Source organism: Eptatretus burgeri, chromosome 1, assembly GCF_056783735.1.
Source record: "Eptatretus burgeri isolate ZD-2024b chromosome 1, Ebu_testis_v1, whole genome shotgun sequence".
In the NCBI taxonomy this organism is placed as follows: Eukaryota; Metazoa; Chordata; class Myxini; order Myxiniformes; family Myxinidae; genus Eptatretus; species Eptatretus burgeri.
Window position 1 is genome coordinate 109,502,790 of NC_140961.1, and position 21,366 is coordinate 109,524,155.

At 44.1% G+C, this 21,366-nt stretch overlaps 1 protein-coding gene and 1 long non-coding RNA gene across 4 annotated transcripts in view; one reads left to right on the top strand and one right to left on the bottom strand.

Moving 5' to 3' along the window:
* The window catches only part of LOC147035162 (uncharacterized), a 257,319-nt gene that overhangs the window by 80,958 nt on the left and 154,995 nt on the right, over positions 1-21,366 (bottom strand). For both annotated transcript variants that reach the window (XR_015061556.1, XR_015061558.1), the window contains exon 3: positions 13,439-13,587. This is a non-coding gene — a long non-coding RNA (uncharacterized LOC147035162). The remainder of the gene's footprint in view (positions 1-13,438; positions 13,588-21,366) is intronic.
* Positions 14,802-21,366, top strand: part of LOC147035163 (potassium voltage-gated channel subfamily A member 1-like) — a 39,665-nt gene continuing 33,100 nt past the window's right edge. Inside the window, exon 1 of one of the 2 annotated variants that reach the window (XR_015061523.1) lies at positions 14,802-19,526. Coding sequence is in view for 1 of the 2 variants with exons in the window: in XM_085894564.1 (XP_085750690.1) it covers positions 15,393-16,868 (1,476 nt within the window). In the remaining variant the exon portion in view is untranslated. The remainder of the gene's footprint in view (positions 19,527-21,366) is intronic. The other variant, XM_085894564.1, reaches the window with a different exon arrangement.

Genomic DNA, 21,366 nt, shown 5'->3' on the forward strand with positions numbered 1-21,366 from the left:
TATTTGGTGTGTATATGTATATATTGGTATGTATATGTATATATTTGTTGTGTGTATGTATATTGTTGTGAGCCGGGGGTCGGTGGCGAGGTGGGGGAGGTTGACCACAAGGTGGGGGAGGTTCGTCGTCTCCCACCAGACTCCCCGGAATTGTAGGCCGTCGCTCCGGATAATTCCGTGATGCGGTGGGTCGCTGAACCGACGGTGGACGCCAATATCTCAACTGCGTAGAGTAGGGTCTTTTTTTCTCGAGCCAATTTACCTAATTAACTACGCGATTTTGACTACCAGGGAAACCATGCCCTCAGCACGTCTTGCTCGAACGGGGTCACTCTACTGACTGCGGTGGAGTTCCAACTACTGACTACCAACTCCGGTTGGGGTGCAGCCGAGCGGAAACTGCGAATGCCATGCCGGCTGGGATGAACGGATTATCAGGTATAAAAACCCAGCTAAACTCAGATCCGAACCATGCTGGACCAATGCAAGAAGGGACGGAAACGAACTGGGAACATTTCTAACAATAATTTATTCACAATAAAGAAAAGACACAGGGCAAGACTTATCGCGAATATACAAGAAATATTTACAATGATCAAACAAAAACACTTATACAGTTCTACTTAAAGACGGGCCCTACACACTCAGACACACACACACACACACACACACACACACACACACACACACGCTTTATTGAAGACCCCCCACAGCCGGAGAAGGAGAGATGAGCTGGGGGTCGCAGTTCGGCGGGGTACCTGCATGCTGGATGTAGGGGGTGCTCTGCAGTGCGGCACCTGTCAATGGTGGTCCGGCTCGTATTTGATGAGTGTATGTATATCTTTTGTGTGTATGTGTATATTTGGTGGGCGTATGCATATATTTGGTGTGTGTATGCATATATTTGGTGTGTGTATGTATTTGTATGTATGTATATGTTTGGTGTGTATGTATATATTGTTGTGGTTACCAGATTCGCAAACCACCATTCAGGTCCCTTAGGTGAGGTATCTCGGTAAGTGCATGTGTAGTTAGGCCCAAACCCGTTGTCTAGTGGGAATACATGTCATTTATACGTGCTGCGACTCTTCAGGATAGCCGTTTTTCTTTTACTATCTTTATTTTGGACCAACCGCCATGATCACAACCACAACATCAACCACCGACCACAACCACCGCTTCACCACAACCGCCACGACCTTTACCGTCACAACTCGCCACCATCGCATCACCGTCATCTCGCGCCACTCATGGGCACCGATGCTGGACTCGTGTAGGGCGCACGTTGAACAGCGTGTACAAAATCACGGATTTTCTGCTTCAAAAACGGATCCAAAACGACACACGCCCACTTTTTGCCGTCCAATCGGTGAGCGAGGGGCGAATTGGCCCCGCCCCCAGGGCGATCGATATATGCAAATTTGTGGATCAAAAAGCCTTCACGCCCACTTTTTCTCGGGCCAATGGGGAGCGAGTTGAAAGGTCAAAGGGAGGGGGTCAAAGGCGAAGTTACGGGGGGGATAAAAGGACGGTGTTCGTCAGTCAAAGGAGTCGTAAAGGTCGGAACGAGGCGAAGGAGTCGGAACAGAGAGTCAAGACTTCGCGGGCGGTGGAGCTGCTCGTCGTGTGCGTTGAAGTCGGAACGGAGGGGACGAGCTGTGGAGAGGCGGCGAGGGCGGACGAGGGGGTGCTCACGTCGTGCAGGGAGCTGCACCCCTGGGAGGCCGGCAGCGCGACCTGGCCGAGGTGGAGACGCTCGTCGCGCACATAATAAAGATCCTCTATACCCCGAGCATCAGCAACCCCCTCCTGTTTCCCCCCGCGCTGAGATAGTGCGACCAAGGGGGCCCCGTTCCCACCCCCCTGCCAGGCACTGTCCACGAGGCCCGCGGGTTGCGGGGCCATCGCCGCTCCGCGTCTCATCACCAGACGGGTAGGCCCGACCAGGTCTCGGCCCCAGGCCTACCTCATCCTTGAGGGTATTTCTTTTCCTTGGTTTTGGGTATGTGTTGTCGGCGCCGTCTGTGAAGTAGAATTGTATAAGTGTTGCCGTGTGCTCGGTAGTCGGTATTAGCTCTGCACTGTGTTTTCACTTTTATGTTTGCTTTTTGTGTAAATGGAATTGTGTTTTCTTTTTTTTGTGTGCTTTTGGTGGAATTGTATTTGTGTGCTTCCCGTGTGCCGCGAATAAATGTGCTTTATTGTTGAACTGTTCTCCCGCTTCGCTTCGTCTTTTCCCCCATTGAATCCCCATCTTGCTTCACGTAAAGGGTTGGTAGTGGGCTGAGTACGCCCGATAATTAATCGAACCGTCGAGGTCGACGATAACACCGCTCGGTTATCCCGATAGTACGGAACGGGTCGCTTAAGTGGCCCGTGTCCGAAGTCGACCTGCGGCGAGGTGCGATCGCCCGGTCTACCCTCCGCGTGGGTACTTAGGTAGGTCGAATTTGGCGAGCAACCCTATCCCACGCGGGGGCTGATTGGCTCGATCGCGGTGAGACCGAAAGGTCCACCCGTGACTGGTTCCCGGCGTTAGTCCGAGAGGGTCACGACTGGATTGTCCGTCCGGTGGGCGACGTGCCGCGATTCGAGTTACGTGGCCGTTCGCACGCCGGCGGGCGCGAAGACCGCAACAATATTTTGTGTGTATGTATACATTCGGTGTGTGTATGTACATATTTTGTGTGTATATATACATTCGGTGTGTGTTTGTATATATTTTGTGTGTGTATGTATATATTTGGTGTGCATGTTTGTTAATGTTTGGTGTGTGTATGTATATATTTGTATGTATGTATGTATATATTTGGTGTGTGCATGTATATATCTGTATGTATGTGTATATTTGGTGTGTGTATGCATATATTTGGTGTGTGTATGCATATATTTGGTGTGTGTGTGTGTATATATTTGTATGCATGTATATGTTTTGTGTGTATGTATACATTCGGTGTGTGTATGCACATATTTTGTGTGTATGTATATCTTTTGTGTGTGTATGTATATATTTGGTGTGCATGTTTGTTAATGTTTGGTGTGTGTATGTATATATTTGTATGTATGTATGTATATATTTGATGAGTGTATGTATATCTTTTTTGTGTATGTGTATATTTGGTGTGTGTATATATATATATATATATATATATATATATATATATATATATATATATATATATATATATATATATATATATATATATATATATATATATATATATATATATATATATATATATATATATATATATATATATATATATTTGGTGTGCATGCATATATTTGGTGTGTGTATGAATATATTTGTATGTATGTGTGTATATATTTGGTGTGTATGAATATATTTTGTGTGTATGTATATATTTTGTGTGTATGTATATATTTGGGGTGTGTATGTATGTTTATATTTGGTGTGTATGTATGTGTAGATTTGGTGTGTGTATGTATATATTTTGTGTGTATGCACATATTTTGTGTGTGTATGTATACATTTGGTGTGTATGTATATATTTTGTGTGTATGTATATATTTGGTATGTATGTTTGTATATATTTGTTGTGTGTATGTTTGTTTATATTTGGTGTATGTATGTGTATATTTGTTGTATGTATGTGTATATTTGTTGTATGTATGTGTATATTTGGTGTATGTATGTGTATATTTGGTGTATGTATGTGTATATTTAGTGTATGTATGTGTATATTTGGTGTGTATGTATATATTTGTATGTATGTGCAGTGCCAATAGAAAGTCTACACCCTCTTTCTCAATTTTCACCTTTTGTTGTCTTATAGCCTGTAATTAAATTGTATTAAATCAGATTTTTTCCACCTTTTATTTACACATTGTAACCCACAACTGTCAGGTGATGGGTGGTGTTTGCTAGTTTTTCAATAAGTGAAGCTCCAGTAATTTTGTCATTGCTTTATCTTTGCTTGAAAGTGTTGCTTTGTTGACATCCACGAGTCGTTCCGCATTTTTAAAGTGGCACTGTAAAATTTTGGATGTCAACTTCATTGTCTCTTCGACAAAGTTACTTGACTTTACCATTCTATTTGGTCCTCTGTGGGATGAAGGCTACTGGATTTCAGTATCCTGGAAAAGTCTCCTTTTGTAGATTTTAAAGGGAAACTTTATAATTTTAACTTAAGAATAGGGTTATTAGGCTACTATACATGGAATATAAGTAAACTGATACATTAAATTGGATAAGCATAAGCAGGATTGGCCAAATGGTTTCCTTCTTTCTCGAAGTATGCTCTTAATATGGCAAAATTTGACCAACCTCTGGCCTCCACCTTCCTGTAATTTCCACACATTCACCTTCCAACTTCCCTTTTCCTTATTTTTTTCCCCCTCATCTCCTCCTTTCTAATTGCCTTTATACTGTACTCTCTTCTCCCAGATACTGCTTTCTCAATTTGCTTTTTCTCAATTGATCCCACAGTCACTCCATCTCACTCTCCTCATTTGCCCGGCACATATAGTATGTGTTTTGTGGTCCCTCAGCTGTAAAAAAAACATGTATATATATATATATATATATATATATATATACCTATAAAACAAAGAATCAACACATTATGGCAAAGGAAATGGACTTGCTCCAATAGTTCTTACAAGCACAGAGTAAACATTCACAAGTATTGCACTGTTTCAAAATGCCTCGACTCACTTTGGAACAATGGCATACTGGCCAATTGGAGGCTGGCAGAACCTGCAACAATCTTCCGCATTCATTTATTGTGAGCACAGGTGCTGTCATACATGCCAGATCCAGACAAAGGCAAACAAACATCCCTTATAACCCTCTACTAAGTGGAGACCAACAGCGGCATCCTCATAATCAGGATAGTGCTTTCTTCACTACTTGAGCTGGAATTCACAATCCTAGAATTATCCGTCTACACAAGCAGTGCTTCTTTTGGCATTCTCGATCCACGACATACTTTATTTTTTGGCTACGCATGCTGTTTATGAGTTTCCCTCCAACAAACCCCATTTTCCATTCCCTCTGTGATTGATGTATGAATACTACCTTCAGGTTTAATTTATAATTATCTTTAAAATTATCTTTTCATTAAGCCTGGTGTTGGCTTAACAGTTAACGTTTAAGGTGGCTGGCTTAACATCTTCGGATTTATGCCTCTGTTGTGCTATCAAATAACGCCAGGTGGGTTGACTCAGTCTGTCATCCTTTTGAGGTCGACTCATCCTTCTGAGGTCAGCAAAATGAGTACCAGCTTACTGGAAACGGGCCACTGCATCAGCGGCACAGCCATTCTCCCAGCAATGATGCAGCTAGCAGCCAGAGGCTGCATACAAAATAATAGTCTTTTCATTTTCAGGCTTTATGCAGGAGTGATGATGGTGTTGATCATGAGACATGGAAACAAGTGTATTTTGGAGCTGGCTCACTTGTCTGGAAGTGTAGGAAGTAAACATCCTGTTGGTGTTTTTCACATTACTGGTTTTGTTGCTTCAACACAGGAAGAGGACATTCGGAAAACCAAGTCTGTGCCATGGGTGTATGTGGTCCATGCTTTTTTAAATGCTGAGAGTCAAGCAAGGAAGCAGCACGTACCATTTTTGAAGTATTTGGTTTAATTTGGCTATGGTCAGGTTTTAACTACTTACTTCCTAGACTCAGAGTGAGCACTCTAATTATCACGCCACCGAGTTTGGTAGCACAATAAACTCCCCATACAAATGAAGTAGAGTATATTGTACAGTGCCCTGTGAGGCTTCATTATTGAACCTCTAACAGGAGATGGGTTGAGATCAAATATTGTTTGCTTATTTATTTAATATCATGTGCAAACGCTATCGCAATCGACCGATGATGATGAAAGACCTGATGAAAGCCATCTCTCAAATGATCAAAACACTTCTCACACTACCTTTAACCAAGCTTGGTGCTGGCTGAAGTTCTTAGGGTCTTGAGTTGCAGCCCCTGTCGTGTCGTTGAAATAGCACCAGGTGGGTTGACAGTCTGTCATCCTTTCGAGGTTGGCAAAATGAGTATCAGCTTATTGGTAACAGGGGCACTGCATCAGTGGCACAGCCGTGCTCCCAGAAATAATGCATCCAGAGGCCACCGGCTGCATACAAAACAACAACTACCTTAAAGCAGACTCGGTGATGTAATGGTTGGAGTATCCTCTCTGAGACTGGAGTTTGAGGGTACAAACGTCGACTGAATCATACCTAAAGACTTTAAAAATGGTACGTGCTGCTACCTCTTGATGCACAGCATTAAAAAGGATAGAGTATGGACAAGCAACCATAGTGCAGGCTGAATGGCCTCCTCATGTGTTGGTATTTTTGAACTGAGTGAGACCTGGCCTTTTTGCCAAGTTGCTAAAATTGGTGGCAGCACCTTTTCCCATTATTCACTTCCTTAAAAATGAAACTGCTTGACGAAGCAGTAGCTTTGCTCATGTCGAGAAAGCAGCATGTTCTGCACTTCCTTCTGTAAGATGAATACCCTGAGGTTTAGACCGCTCCATTCCTCGGAGTGTGAGATGGGACACAGTCGCACCAGCTTACATTTGAGAGCCAAACCACTCACTACTGCAAGGAATTACATCTACAAAGAATAAGCAGTAATTGCCACCAGTGTGACCACTCCTCATTTTCATAAATGCCAAGGTGAGCCAATGAAAAAAGCCAAGAACTCACAAGGTTTGGAAAAGCGATGATAAATAATAGAAAACCTATAGAAAACCAAGATGCCAAGGTGAACAACGAATAGCCAAGATCTTGTGAAAAAAGCCAAGGAGTGGTCACACTGAATGCCACTGAGTGACGTATTGAAAGGTCCATTGATTCAGTCAGTGATTGCATATTTGACCAGGATTCAATGCCGGATATGGTTTGCTGGTTGCATCATTACCAAGAGATGCTGTGCCGCTGATGCAGTGCCCCCAGAGATTAGAGCACATAATCGCCTAATGTTATTGATAGATATAGAGGGGCCATTAATGACCACAGACAAATGCTCAGCCCAGCTATAAACTGTCATCCTGGTGTCTCGCAGGCAGGATGATTCGTCAATGCATGTGTCGTCCCTCGGATGGACGTTAAAGCTGGGTGTCCCATCTGCCGGGATAAATTGGTGGACGATAAAAAAGGTCCACATCATCAGAAAATCATGTTTGGTTTAATTAATAGATATGGCTTCACTTAACACTTAATCGTTGTTCTTTTCTTGAAAGGAAGATTTTAATGTGATTTGCTGTATTATGCTGGATTGGTCCCGCTCCCCCCCTCCCCCCAAAAAAGTTCGATTGGCCCCACCCCTCACATGACGTCATCTCGACCTCGGATTCAGAGCACCTTCTGGCTTCCACAAAATGATTTTGACTGTCGTCATAAATTATTTATTTATGATTTGTTTTCTTTATTTTTGAAAAAAGCAATTTTGTTTTTTCTTTCTGATTCTGTGGACCTTTAAGTTCCAACGAAGTGCTCGTTGTGAAAAGTAGGCGAGCTATTGCTGGCACCATCGCCAAATTCCTGCTCTAACTTACGGGGGTGGGTGGGCACAGCCACACCCTCAGCAAATGTACCACTCCCAGCCAATTGCTGCATTTGAAAGAGGAAGGGTTGGGAATCGAACCCAGACGAGATACCTCAAAGGTAAGTACCCTAATTCTGTACCATATCCTGTGAGACCTAATTAATATACTTGCAGGCAGCCATATCTTGTCAACCATTTACTATGAAACCTTGTGACATCCCTCACGTGCTTGTGCTCTCACCATTGGCTCTGAAACCCATTGACTATCACGTCTGTGATTGTGGGTCCACAATTGGCTCTGAAACACATGTTAAGTCTCAATTGACGAGTGTGCTCATGCACTTGCGATTGCATTTGAAATACACATTTGACCTTTTTTTATTTCGGATTAGAATTAGCATAAACTATTTCCTCTTTCCCTCCAATCACCTCTTCTCTATCTTCATTTGCCTGCTTATGGTTTTGTGGGAGATGAAGTTTATACTCCAGCTTTCTCATTAAAATCATTAAAATCATTTAAAATTTCAATCATTAAAAACTGCTTTAGCTACCAAAAGTGCTTGGGTACTAAAAGGGAACATGGCACTGCATGTTGGAGACATAAGACGATACGATCTGATTTACCATAGTCTGTGTTGCAGAGTGTCTTGTGCTGCTAAAGCGGTTTCTCGGTCAGGATCATGCTGGGCGGTTTGCCATCCCGCTCCCAGCAGTAGTTAGGGCAGGAATTTGGAATTTGACCAGGGTGCTGGGGATAGCTCACCTACTGTTCTCAAGGGACACCGTGGGATCTTTAGCGTCCACCAACTAATGCCGGCAAACGTGACGGACAATTAACGTTCATCTGAGGAACAGCACAAACATTTATGAATCACCCTGTCTGTGACACACCGGGATGAAAGTTTACAGCTGGGTCGGGATTCAAACCCAGGCTAGCTAGACAGCTTAGAGACGATGATACATCTATACTTCCAGGACATCCTGTCAGCTTACTTGATGATCATCAATAAAATATACCAATTCTCTGGTACATATGTATGTATCATGTATAAATAAATAAATATATATATATGCATCATGTATAAAATAAATAAAATATATATGTATATATGTTTATATGCATCGTGTATGTATGTATCATGTATGTATCATGTCCATGCATCATGTGTGTGTATGTCATGAGTGTATGTATGTATTTCTGTGTATATGTATCATATGTGTCCAGTGCCAATAGAAAGTCTACTCCCCCTTTCAAAAATTTCACCTTTTGTTGCCATATAGCCTGGAATTAAATTGTATTTAATCAGACTTTTTCCATCTTTATTTATACATCTATGAGGTCTGCAAAAAAAACATTCTGGAGATTCTGAAGCCGTGTGGAAAAAAGTTTTGTGATCTGACGAAACCAAGATGGAACTTTTTGGCCTAAATGCAAAATGTTACGTTTGGCACAAATCCAACATAGCACATCACCCAAAGAACACCATCCTGACTGTGAAGCATGGCAGTGGCAGCATCATGTTCCAGGGATGTTTCGCATCAGCAGGGACTGGGGCACTTGCCAGGATTGAATGGAAAATGGATGGAGCAAAATGCAGAAAAATCCTGGAGGTAAACCTGCTGACCTCTGCAAGAAAGCTGAAATTGGGACGGAAGTTCACCTTTCAGCATGACAACGACCCGAAACACACAGCCAAAGCTACACTGGAGTGGCTAAGGAACGAAAACATAAATATCCTTGAGTGGCCCAGTCAGAGTCCTGACCTGAACCCAATCGAAAATCTGTGGCATGACTTGAAGATTGCTCTCCATCAATGCTCCCAATGGAACTTTACTGAGCTTGAACAGTTTTGTACAGAAGCATGGGCAAATATTGCCCAATCAAGGTGTGCATAGTTGGTGGAGACCTATTCCAAGAGATTCACACATGTAATTGCTGTCAAAGGTGCTTCCAACAAATATTAACCCAGGGGGGTGGATAAGATATTCGAGTTTTGTCCTTTTAATTAATTTTCTGAAATTTGTTGTGGAAGTTGTGTTTGGAAGTTGTGGATTACGATGTGTAAGGCCGAAGTCACATTTGCCACGGCAGCCGTGGGGTCTACAAAATCTACGGCCACTAGCAATTATAGGGCGGCCGCAGTATTTCCACGGTCACACATGTTTTTATTTTCGGGTAGCCGCACGGCGTATGTATAAATTGTGGAGACCGAAAACGTGGGGGTGCCGTACGGTCTTTGATTTGATGTCGCACGGTGACCTTAGGGCATTCCTGCAGCGGCCATAGAATTTTCAAGGCAGACGCAAGGTGCCCGCAAGACGACCGCAGGGGGGCCCTAAGGCGAACGTGCGGCCAGACGGACGGTAACGAGTGGGTTCTTTTTTCTTTTCTTTTTTTTTACCAGTTCTTTTGTTTCGGCTTGTTGAATTGCTACGGCAAACGTAGAAATGAAAAAAGTTATAACTCCGTGCTATAATTCCACGGCGACCCCAACGGCCTGTAAAATATAGCCAAACGGCGTAGGGCCACTGCAGAAACTCTGTGGCCGCCGCACCTTTCTGTCAATTCAGAGGGCGTACGGCCACCGTATCCTCGCCGTAGAGCAAATGTGACTTTGCACTAAATAAAGGTGGAAAAAGTTTGATTTAATGCAATTCAATTCCAGGCTATATAATAGGCAACAAAAGGTGAAAATTTTTAAAGGGGGTGTAGACTTTCTATTGGCACTGTATGTGTAAGTCATGTATGTGTATGTGTTTTAATGTGTGTATGCATCGTGTATGACTGTGCCCAGCCCCCCCCCCTCCCGAGTTAATTTGTCCCTGGCAGCTGGTGGTGTCTGAAAATGGGGATCCATCGGAGGGGAGGTCTGTTGGGTGACAAACGTTAGGGAGATCCAGGAGAGGTCGAGAGAGCCTGGATCGTGCAGAGACCCTCCCCGGCGGGACGTACAGCAAAGGAGCTGTTTGGCTGTCAGGGACCGAATAGTTGAAGAAGGGGGGAGGGGTGGGGGGGGCAGAAGAAGCTGTAAGTTGGGTGACTTGTTTTTGGACTGCGGGCACCACAGCCTGAAGCGCCCCCACCATTTTGGTTGTACGGTCCCTCCCTGCTTCCTAGTTGAGGATCACACATGTGTGTAATAACATTTAAGTCATGGTCTTGCAGGGTTGGAATGAATGATTGATTATTGGGTTTATGTGTGTGTGTGGGGGGGAATGCACACCTGATCCATGTCACTTCCCTATACGAGAAGGGGAAGGCCTGCGGAAATTTGGATTACGGTAATTGAGATGGCTCTACAGGTAACGTTGGGTATTGTGGCATGCACCAGGGAATGCAGTCTTTAGAAGGGGGTTGTACAAACGCTAATGCGTTTTGGTTAAGGTTGTGTCTATTACGGTAGGTTTTTGTGTGCTTTCTGACATTTTCTACCCACCCCAGGAGTTAGGAGTGAGAAACCAAGAGTTTTGTAAATATTTGTATTGTTGTGTTAAGGTGTAGAACGTTAAGGAGAACAGGTAAGTTAGCTACGGCTCGTTTCCCACAGCCCCTCTTAATTAATTTTGTTGGCTAATTAGGTGTTAGTCGGTAAGTGGTAAGGCTGGAATGGTAACGCCTGCATTTAACCTCGCAGGAGCTATGGTTCCGGGGGGGGGGGGGTTGTGTTTTGTTTGTAGTGGTAGATGGAGAAATTTCATCATAAAGGTAGGATTATAAAGCATAGTATGGTCCATGGACGAGTAAGAGACATCTCGATGTAAATTAAGTCGGGAAAACTGTGAGCTTAAGATTGTTTGTGTCACGACAGGGGTGGTGCTGTGTTAACTAAGTGCGGTTTAAGGCTGGTTTCTCCCAGTATGTGATTACCCCGTGACCTTTGCCTAGGTTTTTGCATTTACAAAGCCGGCCATAAAAAAGACCACGTTTTACAAAACAACAAGAACAACAACGGCCGACCTGGTTGCCAACGGAGTCTGAACACAATTGGCAGGCTAAACCCGGCCCTCAGGAACAGTAATCGACAGGCCACGCCCCCAAGGCTGATGATTGGACAGTGTGACGTAAGAGGGAGATGATCGTATCAAGACAGCGGTCGAAACACAGAGGGTCTCTCTCTTGCCTCTCCTCGGCACAGTCAAGAAGGCTGCGCAATTCTCGTTGTTTGTATTGTGTGAATTTTCTCACATGCTGGAGCAAGACACTAACCATTGACTGTCCGGCTGGGTCGTGAAGTTTGTGTGCTTTGGGATAAGAGGAAGAGAAGAATAGGAGCGCGTCTCTCAGGTTGAACTCGGCAGTATCCCTTGTTGGAGAGTCGAAGAAAAAGGTGGCGCCATTGCTGTGAGTGGGCCTGAGGCTGAGAGAGGAGCGGTGCCAGCAATTTTGATCGTGATAAGGAGTTTTGACAACGGCTGGTGGGCTGTTAGCGCTGGGGATCGCTCGTGCAAATTGTGTCTCGTATGTGGCCACAGAGAGTGTCCTCGGGCCATCTGGTGTGTTTCCCGTCTGGAGAGCGCCTCAGCACCATTTTCTGTGCATTTAAGCGCAGGGGCTTCGAGGCTTGATGACTGTGAGGCTCCAAAATGTCGTCTCTGCACACAAACCGGAGAGCCGGCATAAAGGGAGGAATTTCTTTTATTTTTGTCTTTCCCCTTGTCTGTGTTTGTGATTGAGTGGATTCGTCTCAAATTTGGCTTACCTCATGCTTTGACCTATTTTCGTTATCACCAGTTGAGTTATTTTCATTATAAATCTTTGATTTACGCCATTAAACTATTGTTTGGTCAATTTAGTTGTGTCCGTCTATTCATTGTGGGTTTGAGAATAAAGCCGTGTGTTTTCATTCTGGTAAACGTCCCGTGGTGGGTGCCTCCACTGTTTCCCGTCCCGTGCGTGCCATAATCTCCAAGGATCTTGGCTGTTCGCCTCCAATTGAAAATCGTTCAGCTATCTATCCAGGTCGGTGTTAACCGCCGAGGACATGACAGTATGTATCATGCATGTGTATGTGTTTTCTCGTGCATGTAGGTATGTTTGTTTACGTACGTATGAATGTGGGAACTTTAAATAATTTAAAATTGCTTGGCCGATCTCCACCAAATTTTGCAAATGTTCTGTTGCGTCATGTTAGCAAGGCACAATTAAATTTGGCCCTTCATCCCTTGAGTGTGGGGGAGATGACCCGGTTAAAAGGCAGAGCAATGTATGCATATTATCCCAAGTCTAATTTGAATATGAACAAAGGGGAGGGGTTGCAACCACATTATTTTTTATCAAGGGTGGTTGTGGGGGAGGTGGGTGCACAAGCAGAATTTTTACAAGGGGGATAGGGAAGAACAACTGGAATATTTTTTTAATATAAGCGGTTGAGGGGAAAGTAGACCAGACACACGGCCCTGTGCAAAATATTTAACTGACACCATAATTTGCTCCTGGAGGGAGCGGGTATTTATGAGTATTATGAATCGGCCATCCTGCCAACAATGATGTGAGTAGGAAGGATTCCATGGTACATTTCACAAGAGTCGTCCTCTGGACGAGTACAGTACAATGGCCAAACAAAAACAGCCAATAAAATCAATGGAATATTTGATGTGATTTTACATGAGAACGGGATGTGAATATCTTCCTCGTGAAATCATGGGGAAATAGCTTTCTGATTACAAAGTCGAGGCTCAGGGAAGAGCGAGGAGATAAAGGGGAGGAGCAATTCACTGACAGTAGGGTAGTGGGTACAACACATGGATGCAACGAGGGGATGAACGAATAGCAGGAAGAGAGTGAGTAGAGGTATACTAATCTGAAAATAGATGTGGAGAGGTATAGAGGGGTTAATGGGGGTAGAAAACATCACGAGTACGGACGGAGTACGTTTTCGAAGTAATCCTAATTGAGTAAACCTCACGACTCACCACAGTTTGGAGTGAAGCAGGGCTTGAGTGGAAGGGAGGAGGAGAGGGTGTTTGGCTGCAGTCCAAAAATAATGGTCTTTAAATCAATCGTGCTTGCGCGCTTCGATTGTCAAGAAGCAATGCATGCTACTGCCATTGACAACCTCACCCTGCAAGATATTTCACACACTATAGGGAGTAAATCGCATAGAAGACAATTCGACGGATCTATTTCCACAAATAAATAGAACACAAAGAAAATACGGATCATGTTATCACATTACATGATCCATTAGGTTCATCGTCAGTTGCCATGAATGGTGAAAACAGACCTGGTGCCATGGTACGTCGTACTAGCCATTGATGCCCTGCAGTCAAAGGCTGCATGATGCCATCATTTGGAGGAGATGCTCAACGTACGAGCACAGTTCCACGTCGGGGATATCCTTTGTACAGTACGTAATACACGGCCGGCAAATTCCCAGAACGAATGGAGCTCAAGTTTGATCACCGTTTAAGTGTCGTTTTTCAGCCTCTACGTCATTATAGGGCCCGCGGGTTTAAAGTCACGATCCCAGAGCCAAGGTTTTTGTGCCGCATCGTCAGTGGGATCAGTCGCCCGCAGGTGCATCCACCTTGCGCACCTCCGATACGGTGGATCCACCGAACGCACCGACACGGCGAATGCTCCGCAAAGCGCACTCTTCCTTAACCCGATGTAACAAATCTCGTGTGTAAATATTTAAAACACGAATTGGGATTGTGTAGCTCGGTTTGCATTTGGTATGGAAATTCTGGATTGCAGGCAATGCGTCGATCGCAGGTTCTCACTCACTGACAATACACTATAAGGTCTGTGGTTCCCGCGGATGTGAAAGTGAGATCACCTTTTGACAAAAAAAAGTAATACTGTATTTTATTTTGTCAAAAAGAAACGTGGACCGCACAGTGAATATCCATACATGCACGCTTGCGATGTGTACTTGCAATTAGTGCAATTTGCCTATCGTTTTGAGCAGGTGAAGCATCTATAAGCCCCGTGTGATTGGCCATATACAGTGCACCGTTTGCTACAGTGGTACTGCAGCAGGATGCACGACCTGGGCATGTACAGCATTCACGCTCACCACCATATCATCTGCAGACCCTTCGCAAGCTTCTTTCTCTCTCTTCTCTCTTCTCTCTTCTCTCTTCTCTCTTCTCTCTTCTCTCTTCTCTCTTCTCTCTCTCTCTCTCTCTCTCTCTCTCTCTCTCTCTCTCTCTCTCTCTCTCTCTCTCTCTCTCTCTCTCTCTCTCTCTCTCTCCCCCTCTCCCTCTCTCCCGAGGTTTTTTTTTTTTTCGCATCGCAACGCTAGCGTTGTGACGTCATTCTTTGACTTGCATACAGGATTGTCAGACGGTCAGATTGGGATCCTGCACGAATCGCTATCGGGACGCCTTTGCTGCAGTGCTGCCTGGGCCGCACCGTGAGCCATGGGCACGGCCGCTAGGCGAGTTCCTGATGCGCTAGCGAGTAGACACTGCAGCAGGAGCAGTGGTGGCAGCTGGATCGGCATTCTTAGCGCAGACCAGGTCTGCGCAGGAGCGTGCTTGGAATTGCGCGCTGCAACAGCCGAGTGATCGGGGAGCTTGGCAGATTCCGGCTCGGCGAACGGGAAGATGTAATGCGTTCGGGCTGCGGCGCATCCTGGATCATCATCCCTGTGCACCGCGCTACGGAGCCGCCAGCGTGCACCCTTAGACTGGGTGTATTCACCGCACCTCTTCGTGCTGCTTTCGTTTTCCCCCGAGCACCGCACGGGGTGTGTCTGCTCGTCCGGCCGGCACGATCGCACGGTGAGAATCTGCTGAGGCAGCAGCGAGAATTGGCCAGTGAGAGCGGATCCTCTCCATTTTCTAATGGCCCGGCTGTGAGGATGCGGCGGTGCTAGCAACAGCGGCGCCTCGTGCCTCGAGAGCACCGAAGGAAGACACCATGACGGTGGTTGGTGTGAAAAGATCAGACGAAGCCCCTGCAACGCAGAGTTACCAGCAGGACAGATATGAAGTCACGCATGCCAGCCACGATTTCTGCGAGCGAGTGGTCATTAACGTATCAGGTCTTAAATTTGAGACTCAGCTCAAGACTTTGGCGCAGTTTCCTGAGACCTTGCTGGGAGACCCCCAGAAGAGGATGCGCTACTTTGACCCACTGCGCAATGAATATTTTTTTGACCGCAATCGACCAAGTTTCGACGCCATCCTGTACTACTACCAGTCCGGGGGGCGGCTACGGCGGCCCATAAATGTGCCCTTTGATATCTTTACGGAGGAGATCAGATTCTACGAGTTGGGAGAAGATACGATACTCAGGTATCGCGAGGATGAGGGCTACGTGAAGGAAATTGAGAAACCTTTACCTGAAAATGAGTTCCAGAGGCAGGTCTGGCTCCTGTTCGAGTACCCCGAGAGTTCAAGTGCGGCTCGGGGCATCGCCATCGTGTCTGTGCTGGTCATTCTCATCTCCATCATCATCTTCTGCCTCGAGACTCTCCCCATTTTTCGTGATAAATCGGTCATAGATTTGGAGGTGCACCTAATAACCATCAATGGAACCTACTCCCCTTCGTTTGAATTGCTAACGGACCCACTGTTCATCTTGGAGACTATTTGCATTATATGGTTTTCCTTTGAACTGATTGTACGTTTTTCCTCATGTCCGAGCAAGCTCGACTTTTTCAAAAACATCATGAACATCATCGATATTGTTGCAATCATGCCCTACTTTATCACGCTCGGTACAGAGCTAGCTCAGAATAAAGGGTCCAATGGACAGCAGACCATGTCTCTGGCGATCTTGAGAATTATCCGACTTGTCCGGGTTTTCCGTATTTTTAAGCTTTCGCGGCACTCTAAGGGCTTGCAGATTCTTGGTCACACATTAAGGGCCAGCATGCGGGAACTTGGACTTTTAGTGTTCTTCCTCTTCATCGGAGTCATCCTCTTCTCCAGTGCTGTATTCTTTGCAGAGGTCGATCAGAATGAGACCAAGTTCACCAGCATCCCTGAATCTTTCTGGTGGTCACTGGTAACCATGACTACAGTAGGATATGGAGACATGAGTCCGACAACTGTTTGGGGCAAGATTGTGGGTTCACTCTGCGCCATTGCAGGCGTGCTCACTGTCTCCTTGCCAGTGCCAGTCATTGTCTCTAACTTCAATTACTTCTACCAGCGCGAGACAGAGGGTGACGACCAGTCAATGATAGGCAGTGATCTGTGCTCTCCCACTGCTACCAGTCTCAAGAAAGCCATAAGCTTCCATTCGGGGAGCAGGCTGGAGTACCAGGACATGGAGGAGGACTTCAATGAAAACATTGATGGAAATAGAGAAGAGGACCTTAAACTCAGCAATTGCAATATTGCTAACCCTCACTATACCTTTGGAAGTAAAATTGTTACTGATGTCTAACCATCTCCATCTGTTGGCGTTAGGAAGGACCAGCAGATTGGCAGTTGTAAGTTGGCAATGAGTGCATGCCTGCAGTGGCACATTGTCGCTGAGTCATTGTATTACTGCCTGCTTTGCAATTTGCATACACCTCCTTTACCTTGGCCACAACAAAAACGGCCTTCATGTTTCATAGTGCAGAGTTAACGTAGTTGTACCTATAGGGGGCGCTAAGATTTCTCTGCATATGTTAAATGTTGTAAGTTTGCTAAGAGCATAAACGAAACGAAACTTAATCTGATTGTGAAGTTTCTCATGGTGAACTTCTCAACTCAAAGGACTGTCTTTTACAACCCACCAGATAGGTCAAGACCACACCGGTTATGTTAAGGAAACACTGACCATTGAAGTTATGTCAAGACCTCTACACCAGTATAATGTAGCTTTGTTGGCCGACAGGTTGTGCATATAAGAAGTATACAATAACAAGAGCAACTATACTGTTAACAGACTCCACAATTACACGATTTATTTAATAAATTAAATAAATAAATGAAAAAAAACATGACATAAAACAAATATTTATATTAAATGCATGTTCATATTTTTGCACATTGTAAAAGACTGCTTTAATGGTCCCCTTTTGATGACCGCACAGCAAGTATCTAAATATCTGCGCTCAGGAGCAGGAAAGTCTCTACATGTTTTTGTACACGCTGAGCGTATGGTGTGTGGCCTATAGTACTTCAAAGTTAGGGTAAGTGATGGTAGACGGTTGTAAGTTGGAGGTGCAATTATTGTGCAGGACACAAGAGCAAAGAGTTATAATCAAGGGAACCCTGTTCCTTTGCACACCGTTTAATGACCTATAAACGATGTACCGCTTTGGTATCTCCATCAGATTTTTGACCCTCATTTTCCTCCAGTGGCATTCAGCAGCAGCAAAATTATCAAAACCTGATGTTTGGATCATATAGCGCCGATGTTTGCTGCGATATCCTTTTGTTTCTATATACCGAGGAAGAAAATGACGGTAAAAATCCAGCAAATAGATGCATCGCAGTAGTTATTACATTTATTTATTTTCAAAATCTCTCTGGCATATGATCGAATCTGCCCCCAGGCTTTCAGTGGGTGATAAGTAAGCTTTTATAAAACCTGCCGTGCTGATTTTGAAAGCTGCACAAAGGGGTGCAGCCAAAGTGAGTATACATCCAAATCGTTCCTGGCAAAGGATGAACACGTTTGAACGCATTAGTGGGAAGAGATCAATTATGGGAAAACTGGAAAGCCAGGCTAATATGGGGGCTTCTTGGATGGAAATGGCTTGCCTGTTAATGCTGAAGCAGACATTATCTGTGCTGAACAATAACTTCGGTCGTGTGTGCAGTCCCTTAATTTGATGACGAATCTAACATGTTTGCTTTTCACACTGAACGATCCAGGTTCTTTAATGTACCCCTTATAAAATGTAGTTTAGTATCTTGCATTACTCTAACAAGAGTGCAGAGTCGTCTATAGTACTGGAAACAAAGAAGAAGAAAACTTAAAACTGGGCCTATCTATTACCTGCTGTACTGTCTGGTACATGGCAATGCTTTAGACCCATGCAGTACTTTCTGCATTGCACTTTAAATGAAAGTTACAAGTTTACTATGGTAATTTTTAAGGGATATATTAAATCTCAGGGAAGAAAGAATGATATTTACGTGTTCCTGCAAGCGTTTGTCAATTTTATTTCATGCCAAACTGTTGCGTCTATTAATTAATCTCACTATTCGGATCAAGTTCAAATTATAGGCCGACAGTGTATGGGTCACGTGGTTTGTTGATGTGCTATAGAATGTTTTTATTTATTTATTTATTTATTTTATGAAGTGCAAGTTGAAATGTCAAGTTCGATATTCTTATTTGTCATTCGAATAGGTACGTTTGAATACTTTTCACATGTATCCCTTATGTGTGGTGCTTATTTGCTAAGCTGCATGAGCTCCAGAACTAAGATCAACAAACACTCCTAAATATGTAATCGTGTGGAAATACAAGGTTCAGAAGTACCAGAAAACACATTTTTGCTGTGTTTTGAGAACATACAGCAGGTTTACATATTTAATTTCTGTAGCTTACAATCCATTATGTAGTTTATGTTTCACTGCATTGGCCAGTTATGTTGTACAGTACTTGATAAATGACTATATCAAATGCAGGAAGTGTTTGCCTTTGTTGTAAATGACAGATTGATCACGAAATTCCAAAACAAAGCAGCCTAATGTGGAATGGTGCTTTAATTGCGGGTTCCCGATGGCAGCAGCATCAGAATGTCCGGTTTGTCGTGGTCCAGCTTGTCCTGGTACGCAGTTGCAGATGTCAAAGGTGCTCTGATGGAAAGCTTTTACACGTAAGCTCTGGACAGTTTGAAATCTCGTCCCTCCACACCATAATCAGGAGTGTGATCAAGCTATACGAGGAAGTTTTCACGACCTATTGAAGATCACAACCAAATGAACTTTGGATCAGATCTCCATTTGTTTTTGTCCAAGATAATGCTGCAAAAGAATGCCTCCACCATTGGATCCTTTGCTGGTGCATGCGGTGATCTCTTCCTTGGAGACTTGCCTTGGATGTAAGCTGTCCAGGATGGGAATTCTCAGGGAATCGGAGCTGTGGTGTGGATAGCTGGTAAGGGAGGTTTGAGTAATGCTGCGTGCACATACCTTAAAATGCTACACAAAATCCTATTATTTTGGAGATTTACACGTATTTGAATTTATTTTACTTTGCTCTCTAAATGAATTACACATTATCTAATACATAAGATGGCACTGTCAGTGTAGCCTCGAGGTATACACACTGACCTTGGAACTGTTTAGCCTGGATTTGAATCTTTTTCCATCAACAAACTGTCATCCTCATGTTTCGCAGACAGGACGAGGCATCAATATCTGTCCCATCCCGTGAATGTACATTAAACTGGGTGTGTCTGCCAGCATTAGATGGCGGACGTCATAGATGCCCAGGTGTCCTTCGTGAAGAATAGGCGAGCTATCGCCGGCCCCCGATTTAGATGCCAAATTCCTGCCCTGACTGGCAGCTGGGAAGGCAATGGCAAACCACCCAGTATAAACTGTCAAGAAACTGCCTCAGCAGCCCCAATGCTCTAGAAAGTGTATGCTACATATATATATATATATATATATATATATATATATATATATATATATATATATATATATATATATATATATATATATATATATATACAGCTCTGGAAAAAATTAAGAGACCATTGCAAAATTATCAGTTTTTCTGGTTTTACTATTTATAGGTATGTGTTTGAGTAAAATGAACATTTTTGTTTTATTATATAAACAACTGACAACATTTCTCCCAAATTCCGAATAAAAATATTGTTGTCATTTAGAGAATTTATTTGCAGAAAATGACAACTGGTCAAAATAACAACAAAGCTTCAGTGTTTTCAGACCTCAAAAAAATACAAACAAAACAAGTTCATATTCATTTTTAAACAAGACAATACAAATGTTTTAACTGAGGAAGAGTTCAGAAATCAATATTTTGTGGAATAATCCTGATTATCAATCACAGCTTTCCTGCGTCTTGGCATGCTCTCCACCAGTCTTTCACATTGCTGTTGGGTGACTTTATGTCACTCCTGGCGCAAAAATTCAAGCAGTTCGGCTTTGTTTGATGGCTTGTGACCATGCATCTTCCTCTTGATCACATTCCAGAGGTTTTCAATGGGGTTCAAGTCTGGAGATTGGGCTGGCCATGACAGGGTCTTGATCTGATGGTCCTCCATCCACACCTTGATTGACCTGGCTGAGTGGCATGGAGCACTGTCCTGCTGGAAATACCAATCCTCAGAGTTCAGGAACATTGTCAGAGCAGAAGGAAGCAAGTGTTCTTCCAGGAGAACCTTGTACGTGGCTTGATTCATGAGTCCTTCACAAAGACAAATCTGCCTGATGCCAGCCTTGCTGATGCACCCCCAGATAATCACCGATCCTCCACCAAATTTCACAGTGGGTGTGAGACACTGTGGCTTGTAGGCCTCTGCAGGTCTCCGTCTAACCATTAGACGACCAGGTGTTGGGCAAAGCTGAAAATTGGACTCATCAGAGAAGATGACCTTACTCCAGTCCTCTATGGTCCAATCCTTATGGTCTTTTGCAAACCTCAGCCTGGCTCTTCTTTGCTTATCATTGATGAAGGGATTTTTTTCTAGCTTTGCCCGACTTCAGCTCTGCTTCTCGGAGCCTGTTTCGAAACGCCCTCGCCGTGCACTTCATCCCACCTGCCGTTTGCCATTCTTTTTGTAGGTCACTTGACGTCATCCTACGGTTGTTGAGTGACATTCGAATGAGTTGGCGGTCACCCGGTCAGTGGAAAGTCGTTTTCACCCTCTGCCAGTCTGTAGCTTTGTTGTCCCCAATGTCTGCAGCTTGACCTTGTTCTTATGAACCGGCGTCTTTGAAATTTTATGGATGGAAGCAACGTG